Below are 11,527 nucleotides of genomic sequence, written 5' to 3' on the forward strand. Positions count from 1 at the left end.
TGTATTGTCATTTACAAATACAAAAGTGTTGAAAATCATTACTAAACAAAATTACATTACAAGAATATCAATCAAATTTAAAAATATTTAGTTAATAACTTAAAAATAAAGTGATCACTAATAGGTATAATAATATTTTCTATTAAAAATTCAAGTAATACGTAAAAAAATACATCCAACCAATCCATAAATAAATATAAATATCAATTCAAGAATTAGCACCTCATGAAAAATAAGTTAACATAATTAATAAACCACAAAAAATAGATATAGGGAAAAGAAACTCATACCATATCCTACACAATGCGATTATCAAATTTGTAAAATAACTAAACAAACAAAAATTGATCTTGCTAGTAGTCTCTATATATGTTTTACGAATTAAAACCTAAAATATAAACCTTCAACTGCAATTTTTTTCTCATTGATTTCCAAATATTTAAGAACTCCCTTCCGTCTCTTTTAACCTATTAAAAATAGAAATTTAAATAATTAGTTCCTTAAACGTACCTTAATTTCTCCAAAAGGAGTAATTAATTTAATGATATTTTATTATTAATTGAATTCAAAGTCTCAAATATTGGATAAAATATTTAAGATTATAATTTTATTCAACGTTTACGTTACTCATTGTCTTGAAATTAATACGTTACTTTAGTTTAACGACTCTTATTCTATCTTTTAAGACCACACATATAAAGTAATCTAAAAATACCTAACCTATCAAATTATGGTCTAATAATTATCTAATCATTTTATTTGTTAGACTTCAAATTCTAACCTGCACAAATAACTTTCAATCACACACTTAACCTGCACAAATAACTTTCAATCACACACTTACTCCAAGGAAAATAAGGATATCCGTTTGATACTTCCTAATTTGAATGTGATAGCAACTCTTTAACTTATTTGATTCGAAATCGAAAATTAGAAGTAGTATTTGCTTTAAACTCTAGTTTTAGTTGTGACACTTTTTATATTTACCAAAATAGTCAATAAAAATATAGTAGAATTAGACTAAAAGGGTATAAACGTATTTTTAATATGTAAATATTATTTTGGTCTACCAACATTTATATTCATGCTATTAAAATAATTATAAACGTGCAGTTGCACGTTATTTCAAGTCAATCTCAACCATATTAAAAGATATTAGATAATATTATTTGTAATTATATATATTTATTTAATGAGTTGCAAAAATATTACTATAGTATAGGATTGTATCTACTTCTTTGAAATTGATGTTGCCGGTATTTACCTTTTTCTTCTTTTTACTCGTATAGAAAACATGTTACAACTAAAATAATTCAATATCAAAGATGAAGTAACCATAAAGCCAACACGTGGCAATCACTATCTAGAGATTAATTAAAATTAGATAATTCACTTGTACAACCTTATTTTATAAATTCAATTGTTAATCTTTAATCTAGATTTTAGGTTAAACATTCCGATAATATTTGCCATAAAAAACTAAATACAAATATTTCTAATCTTACATTATCTTTTAACCTGGTGAATATCAAGGACATGAGATATATCAAAGTTCTTAATTATGACCCAAAAAAAAAAAAGGAAAGAAAAGACTCGTAACGTCGATTCTTCATTGACTTATTTAATACACTATGTTGCCTTTAATAGAAGTCACACGGGTATAGGACTACTATCCTACCGATTATGTTCTAGCATATTTATTTGCTAATCATTCTCAACATGCTAGTCTTGGACCCTATCTCTATATTTTAACTTGGACTCTATAAATGAAATATTTACTTTTTTGTTCATTAACGTGATAGAGATAATTTAATTAATAAAGGGTATAAAGATCAACCAACATTATTATTCGTTTTACTCAATCAAAGTAGTAGTAGTAGTAGTAGTAATAGTACCCAGTTTTGATATACCCACTTTTGAATATATACATCATAGGGGGTGTAATAGGAATTCCATAATATAGGAGGTGTAAGTGTTTAATTTTAAAATACGTTACACTCATTGTCTTGAAATCATGTTACATTGGTGTTTAATAGTGTAATTAGTCCTTAAATTTTCAGCTTTGAAAATTTGAAGAAAATAATAAAATTGTTTGGCTCCTTCATTTTTTAAATCAATTCATACAATAGGGTCATATCAAATTAAAATGTACGGTTCAAATTGAAAAAGGATGGGAAATCAATTTTTCAGTCTACTATCATCTTTGATGTCCATAAACAAATGGGATTATATCCTATATCATGCACGTTGGAAGTAAAATTTGAAGGATCCTATAGGCGGTGTTTGATTAAGATTAGAAGTTTATGCGAATTCATATTAGGAGAAGTTATTAAATTTACAATTTTATCCATTATAGAATTATTTTATTAAGACTTAATTTATCTTTAAAGGGTATAAAAGTCGTTCAATATTTGAATGATATTTCGGTCTACCAATATTTATAGGGTCTTTGACATATATATACATCTTAAGGAGAAATATTTACGAAACGTGACGATAGTTTTATATTTACAAAACATAACATTACAAATCCTATGCAAAATATTTATATTTAAAAAAAAAAAAAAAAAAAAAAAATTAAATTATTTTTTATTTTTTAAAAATAATTTTTTTTAAAATTTTTTTTTTTTTTTTTAAAAAAATATTTTTTTTTTTTTTAAAAAAAATATTTTTTTTTTTGCTAAAAAACTTATTTATGAAAGTTGTATGAAATGTGTATATCTCGCTAAAGACTTAAAAAGTTTGCTAAAAATTTAGTGTATGAAATGTGTATATCTCGTTCAAGGCTTAAAAATCCGCTCAAAATTGTGTGTATGAAAACAATATGAAATTTGTATCTTGCTCATGTCTTAAAATTTGAATCACATTTTCATGTATAAAGTTCATGTTAGATTTCTATAAAATTAATACAACTACAACAACATTGTATATAACTTTGATACAACATTCAAGACTTAAAATAATCGCTCGAATTTTTGTGTATGAAATGTGTATATCTTGCTCAAGGCTTAAAAAGTTCGCTCAAATTTTATGTATGAAGAACGTATGAAAATTGTATATCTTGATCAAGGCTTAAACATTATGTTTAAAATTTTATGCATGAGAATGATATGAAATGTGTATATCTTCCTCAAGACTTAGAATTTCATTCACATTGTTTGTATATAAATTTCATATTAGGGTTTTTAACTTTAAAATTAATACAACTACAACAACATTGTAACAATTTTCATATATTCAAGGCTTAAAGTTTTCAGCTCAAAATTTTGTATATGAAAATTATATTAAAAATTTTGCTCACACATACACATTTCATACAATAGGGTCATACACATTAAATATGAGGTAATTTTTTAAGCCATTGAGCAAAAAAAAAAAAAAATATTTAAAAAAATATATATAAAAATTATTTTTTTTAAAAATAAAAATATTTTTTTAATAAAAATATATATATTTTCTGGAAAAAAAATAAAAAAACGAAAAATATATGAAAATCCATTATGTTTTGTAATATATCGTTATGTTTTGTAAATAAGTATAAAACTATCGTTACGTTTCGTAAATATTTCTCGGTTACCAACATTTATATTTATATTCATGCTTTTAAAATAATAGAGATATAGATAGATGTTTTTTACCATGCCATATGTTTTTAGGCACTAGGAGTAGCATTGTAGAATAACCACATGCAAGTGGGGCATAATCACCATATTATTGGACTAACAAGCAACATCTTGTCCCTCGAGGTTGATTAATAGAAACTCTACCTCCTCGAGGTTGATTAATAGAAACTCTACCTTACTTTCAGAATTAATTGACATGCCCTCACACTTGAGCAAATTCAGATTAGCTCCAAAAAAGAAAGTTTGAAACCATTTTGATGTTTCTTTCCAAGTGTATGAACTTCAAAAATTCAGCAAATTTGATTTATATATATATGTAAGGCAATAAAAGGAACTAGGGATGATTGTTTGATTTGAGGTTCGAAATTAGGCTTTGCAAGTCCCAGCTTCAAACATTTTGGACTAAAAATTTTCTAACTTCAGCGAATGTGAAGTTAGGGAACTATTAAGCCTAACTTCAGACTCAAATATCTAAAGATTGGAAAGATTAACTAGGGATGTAGAGCACATGAAGTTTGGGGCCTACCGCCAAAAGCCCCACGGGGAGATCACAACATTATATTGCAGGCAGGGCTCAGTTCTAGCAATGATTTGATTGGACTCGTGCACTTCCACTGCACGTGCATTTTCTGGGTTTCCTTATCTGGCCACAATATCTTTCAATACTAAACTATTTTCTTCCAGTTCTAAAAAAAGCTTTAAAAAGAATTGTCGGAGAAAACCAATAGTATATCTTCTTTTTGACAAGAGATTAAAAACCCTATTTGGAATAGAATTTACAATGATCACAATTGCAAGTTCACCATCAATGCAGGACTTAGCGCAAAACGAGTAGCATAGGTTTCAACTCTTTCCTGTTTCATCAACAGAACCTGCATTGTGTCATTATAGGAGAAACTAAATCTGGACCAGAGTCGCTTCCCGTCCTTAACATACACAAATACAAAATCCTATTTTAATTGTCAGGTCACAGAAAGATATTCAAGATTGTCCTTGGGCCTGCTTCTCTCCAGCTGAGTCTCCACTGGCTGCCAAGCCTCTGATTTTTACATCATAGAAGACTTCCTCAACTTTCCTCAGGTCATATTTCATTCCTGCACAAAACAACAAGAGCGTTAAATTTTTTTTTTTTTTTAAATTGGTAACTGAGAGAAGCGTTAAAATTTAGATATGAAGTTTCACTAAAATAAGGAACCCGTTGAATATAACACTTTGATTCAAAATAAGAAATCCAAGAATATTTGAATTTAGGGAAACCCAGAGGAAAAGGAAATATAGAAGTAGTTATGAAAACTTGCATAGAGAACAAATGCACCCTTCTTAAAAATACAGTTAGTGTGCATAGTGTTCTAACTTACGTAACTTTCTTGCCTTACAGAAGTTTCAACAGAAGGTAGGAGAATTCGGTAGTCCTAAGCCAGGGAAAAAAAAAGAAAAAAAGAAACAATGCAGATCAACCTTCCACACCCACGAGCCACAACCGCTCCCCCCCCGTCCTTGCATTTTTATCAGGAAAGATTAGATCTCATTCAAACAAGCATCAACATTATCTCTTCCTCCTTGCCTTCTCCCTGATGGGGTAATTTTAATGTCTAATGGTTTGTTGAGATCAATTTGTATAAGATATTGACTAGAAAAGAATGGTGAATTTTTTTAAATGCATGACCAATTCCCATTGCTTAAAAGGAGATATTGACCATCAAAGAAAAGTTATAAGAAGTTCCTCAATGCCTGACTATTTTCTCCCCAGCAACCTAATCAAACTAATATTCTGAATAGACCAGGCCTAGTTCTAACATGCATTCACACACTGGTTTATTGTGGAAAATATTTTTTTTTTGGGAGTGAAGATGATCAGTCTAGCTTCAATGCTATTAACTAATTACCTTCTTTAGAAAAACAGTCCAAAATCCACCATGACAAAATTAGTTTATTGCTCAAGCTGGAGAAGTTGGACTGACTGGTTTGCAAAATAATGCATATTTCTCTAACCACTTTATTTGGTTAGTAGAAAAAATATACACAATTTAAGCATGTCGGACAATTTGTCTGATATTCTTTTCTTTTTGATAAAGATTTGCCTGATGTTCTTTTCTTCTTCGAACCAGCAGTACTTTTATTTTAATCATCCTCTTCCCCCGTTTTGTCCTAAAGCTTTGATTTAAACTAGAATCTAGATAACCTCTATTTTTTCTCACATTTCTCCAAGCGCTCAAACAAGGACAGATTTCACTTTTTTTAGAGTTAATAATCTTTTCCTTCGTATTTCTTTTCACGCATTACAAGAGCAAATTTCAACTAAAGATACCTAGAAATCTTAGTGATCTAACTATGCAATTTATAAGGATCTTTTCTATAAGACAAGGAGACAAAGGATAATCTAATTTATATGGAATTGAAAGCTCACCGTCAAACTTTTTGCGCAAGAAATCATTTCTGAGATTAAGCATGCGAAATGCTGCATGAAGATCTGTCAAGAACTTCAAAACCTTACTTGGGCAATCATAATCCCCAGCTGTCACTTGGTTCACCACATATCTAGGCTGCAACACAATTACCACATGATTCATCAATCCAGTAGCCTATATTGTCAATAGCCTTGGCTAATTAGAGTGGCTACGACACCATTGCTTGAAAGTTTTGCAATTCATAGCATTATCACATATTCACAGATAACCAGAGGTAACTACCAGAAATGCTTTAAATTCACCGATTACCACATGAGAAGGAAGAACTAAGACAACCTTAAACATAATATACGAGGAGTTTTGTGTCAAAACCAAGACAGGGAGCTACCAAGATTAACTTGGTCATATAAAACAGAAAAACAAATATATTCTGGGTGCTAGCTATCGCGCTTACCAACTCATTGGACATGAAACAAATACCTGCCAGAATAAAATAAGTATTAGCACCTCCAAAAATATTGAATCAAACAATACAACAAAGTTACAATGCCTTAAACTCGCTTTCAATGCATATACATGAAGATTAGGTGGTATTTTGCAAACATGGAACGCATGAAAGATGCCTCCGGCCTGGCAAGCAAAAAATCCTTTAAAAGCAAGTTCCAGGCTTTCACATATAAGCTTCTGATCTGGAAACAACACTGACTGCATATGCATAATGAATTCCTTAAAAATGTGGCAGACTAGAACCTCAAACCAGCAGAACCAAAAAATCACCCACACTTGTAATTATCCTTGAAATATTTACAAAATAATAACAGCAAGTTTACCCATCAAAAAAGAATAACAGCGAGTTTTATACCAAGGATTTACGGAAATATAGGGTCACTCACCAATAAGATAGTCGTCAACATCAAGTCCAAATTCTGTTGGCGTCACTGCAAAGTAGACAAGTATGGAAAGTTAAAAACTTCAGACATTCTCTAATCCAACCAAAATAAACACATATATCAAAACTGATAGAAATAAACATGACGTTCACTTTGAGTATCGAAGAGCCCATTCACCTCAACAAGCGTGCAAGAATTTTTTTGCAGAAATAGCCAATTTAAGAGATTATTCTTGCCTTAAGTTTTCAATTGGCTTTTGCTTTTAAAAGGTTGACACTCCCTCATTACTAATTAGCATTTGCTGTCAGAAAATTCAAAATACTGGTTCTGATCAATCCCCAAAAAGAAAGGTGATAATTGTCCAAGAACGGTAGAAGGTGCAAAGAGAGGCAATACCAAGCATTACAGCGAGGGCGAGTGAGCAGATCTCCCTACTTCCAACCATAATTTGGAGGAAATGTGGAATTAAGACAGCATGTACACGACAAAGATCAAGGAATGAACTCATAAAAACCCATTCACCACAAAAGGTATGAAATTATTAGCTTATGAAGGGCAACTAAGAATAGGCCTCTAACCTGCTTTTTCACCATTGAGAGTTGAAGTTGAAATTTCCTCATCAAAAATCACTATTTAAACTCTAAATGTTCAAAGATATACTATTTAAATTCAAATGTAATTGGTTAAGAAAGTAAATTGTAAGATAGGGAAAGATAAGGGAAATATGAAGCTTCCTTCGAGGGCCATGGGGTAAAAGAAACAGCATTGGCAATTCAAATGGAAGATTGGCACTGCAAATATGAGGGGAACAGCTAAACATCACATATACCAAAAAAAAAAAAAAAAAAAAAAAATGAATGCTGCACCCGAGACAACTAATGTAGAGTATTAAATAATTGTTATACCAAAAAAAAACTTATGCATTTTTCCCTAGAAAATATCCAAGGACTTCTTGGGAAAAGGAAATATTGTAAACAGAGAAGAAAACTTACAGCCAAGTTTCTCCTCAACTTCACTGTGCAGAACAAGAGCCCCTGTTTCTAACCAATGCATAAAAGCAAGCAATGATACCACAGTTTGGGTTTCACTCTTCCAATCACCGTGATACCTAATACACCAAAAATGGACAATTACAAAATCATCTCATTTTGAGGAACTAAGAAAAGAGGGTAATTCAAGTATCACTCACCGGTAATACTGACCAGGGCATTCACGCAAAATTTCTGAAAGCCGACTATAATGTTCCTTCAGCACTCCAATCTGAGCCTTAGCCTTCTCTATAACCTCTATTGCATCATAAAGAACGGAACAATATTAGTCTATGTCACATGTCAAAGAAAAATATATGCTAATATTAACTATTGCAAGAAAACTGATAAAGTTGCCTGGACCTTTTCTTTAAATTACCTTTTCATGACCTAGTATAATCTTCCCCATACGTCAATTAATGCAATTATCCTTAACTGTATGATTTGAAGTTATCACAGAAAGTTTTGAAGAGTAGAGCACTTGTTTAGTAAAATTTCTAGAGAAGTTGACAAGTTCCTGAGTCAAAACAACCATTTCCATGAAAAAGAAAGCATGGGCATTACTTTATGCACAATCAAGTGAAACTACTTGAAAAGTTTGTCACGTCCAACAGACATACATCAGCAACTTTATAGCTTAAAGTTGATCTTAGCTGATGCACATTATAGAGTACCAGAGTGCATGTACTTTCTGTTTCTGTTTTTATAACCGAGAAATCTTCGATAGCCAGTGGCGCGTGGTTCGAAACTCAGCCCGCCCCGCTAACCCTCTCCACTTGAATACCAAACTTTTTTACTGCTGCAGTCACACCACTAGACCAAAGCCCTGGGGCTCACAGGGAAGATACTTTTCTCTTGTTCTTACTGTACAGTTTGATTTTTTTTTTTTTTTTTCAGAAAGAAATATCATTTATCTCTCCATAACTACTATACAGTTTGATCGCCAAGGACTGAAAAGTACTATAATTGTTCACTACTGATAAAATTTATGATGAATATTAATAATCACTTGGCCATATTACAAATTGATTGGATTTACGCATGCTAAGTAAAGAGAAATAGCATTTCCTTTCATTGATTCAGTTCTAATTCCTACAATCTTAAGAATGGATGTTCTGTACTGCTTTAGAGTTTAGGGGTTCTTTTTTCCCCTGTACCGCTCGAGGGGTCATAGAATCATAGTTAGTTGGTAAATAAGAAGGCGGATAAGAACAATCTCACATTTGGTAGCTTTCTTCTTCTTCTTTTGGGGATCCTACAACTAAATATCAGTGTTGGGGTGATTATGGAGGCTTGAATCATAGGCATGCCATAATGACCTTTTCTCCCTCTTATTTAAATAACTCAAAGGATGACCTTCTCTTTTGCGTCATCCTTTATCCCCTATCTTCTCCCTCCCCGTGCATCTATTATCCCTCCATCCTCCACTATGGCCCTATTATTCTGCCACTTTCCTGCAATGCCTGACCAACTTGCATTTCTTGTTTATATTGTTGTTTTCCCCTTCTCTTTTAAAGGTCAAACTACTGTTATCTTTTAAAAACAAATTTGGCTTTGTTAACTGATGAAGATGATATAACCCAATGGTTAAAAAGATTTGCTTCATTTATTAATTCAAGTATGAACTTGCCTTAAGGACATACTAAGACTAAAAGTTAACATTGTTGCAACCCTTATATGAGCATGCTAAGCAGGTAGCCATAGAAGTAAATTATTTGATATGAGATTTTATCTCAGCTCTTTCAAATGGTTTGAGTCCAAAATTTCTAAAATAGTGTGATATCTTCAATCTTTTAAATGCAAAGTTAGGTTAATTAACTAATTGGGTAGTCATATTCTTTTGGAAGAAAGGAGACTAGTAAAAATATGGCATTGATTAGAATTGCCTCTTAACTCTGGACTTATGTTCTACATGCCTCGCCTCACCAACAACATCACTCACTGTGTGAAAAAAAGAAAATTACTCAGACCTTTACAAGCTTTCAGATAAATATTTCAATCTCCGCCTGCTCTTGATATCCGTACTACAAATACATCCCAAACTAAAAGTATCTTAGTCATACATAAGCACAGATAATCTTAAAGCAAAGGAAATGAAGCACAAACATTTACAGCACAACTCAAGAACACATTCTCTATGTAAAGGCAGGAAAAGAGAAAAATGATACTCCCTCCGTCCCAATTTATGTCACACTCTTTCCTTTTCAGCAGTCCCAGAAAGAATGACACCTTTATATATTTAGTAGTAACAATTTAACTTTAAACTTTCCATTTTACCCTTAATTAAATGATTTATAGGCGCACAGATATCTATGCCTTATTGTAGACCACGAGTTTCAAAAGTGTTCAATATATTCTTAAACTTCACATAAATTGAGATAGAGGGAGTACTACTCTCTAATTTTACTGGACACCGAGCTTAAAATGTACCATAAAAAATGTGATGTCATTTAGAGCTAGAATCATTCTTATAGTTTTTTTCCCATGGCTTTTTATACCGGAACACAACCCCTCCCAAGACTCCACTTGTGGGATTACATTGGGTATGTCGTTATCGCTAGAATTGCATTTAACATTTCAAAAACGCATAGATAGACACATAAATTAGACCGGACGGAGTAGTAATGTTGATTGTTGAATACCAGGAACAGGGCGAGACTGATGAACAAGAAGAAGGCTAGCATAAATGGTCCTCGTAACTGATTCAATCTCCGTAGCCACTGCTCTTATTCTCTCCCTTAAATTCCCCGATTCCTCCAACTGTAGCCGAAATTCCTCAAACTGTTTCTCCAATTTATCGGACATTGTAGTAATGGAAGGAAATGTAGAGTGACAACGAGATTTAATACAGAGTGAAGAAGAACTTGATGATAAGGTTGGGTTGGAATTATTGGGAATGGAGAAATTTTGGGTGGAAATGACAAGGAGAGGAAAGTAGGGTTTAGGGTTTAACAAGTAATAATGAGAGAAAACACTAGTACAAGTATTCCGAAATGCCGATATCATGTTTACAAGTTTTTTCTGATTGCTCTCCTTGAAATTCTATCACCTTAGGCTCGGCCAATATAGTTTTTCCCAAAAAAAAAAAAAAGAATTTTTATTTAAATGAATTACTGGAAAAGATATTTATTAAAAATTGATAATAATAATAATAGATAACATTTTTTGAATTGATAAAAACGTACTATTTTACGTCACTCTGAAACAATATTTCACTATAATAGGTAAAAAGAATTATCGATTTTTTATGTTACATTTATCTTTCATCATTGCACCCATTTTTTTTTATATAACATGGGTACCCACGGCCGCTATCCTTCGGGTGCACACAGGGTAAACTCAGCTCTTGTGCAATAGCTCGCAAACCACACAAGAGATAACCAGCGCTAGGCAAGCCCTATGCGACAAGCTCGACCCAGAGACAAATCTCCTGCTGTTGTAGGCAAGAATTTCGAACCTGAGACCTCTATTATGAAAGCCTCATGCTCAACCAACTGAGCTACCCTTGCGGGTCATTTTTTTTTTTTTTTTTTTTACCATAACAACAATAACACTATCACTATAATAATATGTTCTTT

At 31.8% G+C, this 11,527-nt stretch overlaps 1 protein-coding gene across 1 annotated transcript; it reads right to left on the minus strand.

Annotated features, from left to right (window-relative positions):
- Positions 1 to 4,296: 4,296 nt before the first annotated feature.
- On the minus strand, positions 4,297 to 10,984 carry LOC132049704 (uncharacterized). Its single transcript, XM_059440608.1, has 7 exons — positions 10,592 to 10,984; positions 8,111 to 8,207; positions 7,914 to 8,029; positions 6,925 to 6,969; positions 6,486 to 6,511; positions 6,031 to 6,166; positions 4,297 to 4,717 (listed from the first exon to the last, which is right to left on the minus strand). The coding sequence occupies exons 1-7, from the start codon at positions 10,953 to 10,955 to the stop codon at positions 4,605 to 4,607; spliced, it is 897 nt and encodes a 298-aa protein (XP_059296591.1). The 5' UTR covers positions 10,956 to 10,984; the 3' UTR covers positions 4,297 to 4,604.
- Between the last annotated feature and the right edge of the window lie 543 nt (positions 10,985 to 11,527).

The sequence above is a fragment of the Lycium ferocissimum genome, chromosome 3 (genome assembly GCF_029784015.1).
Source record: "Lycium ferocissimum isolate CSIRO_LF1 chromosome 3, AGI_CSIRO_Lferr_CH_V1, whole genome shotgun sequence".
Taxonomy (NCBI): Eukaryota; Viridiplantae; Streptophyta; class Magnoliopsida; order Solanales; family Solanaceae; genus Lycium; species Lycium ferocissimum.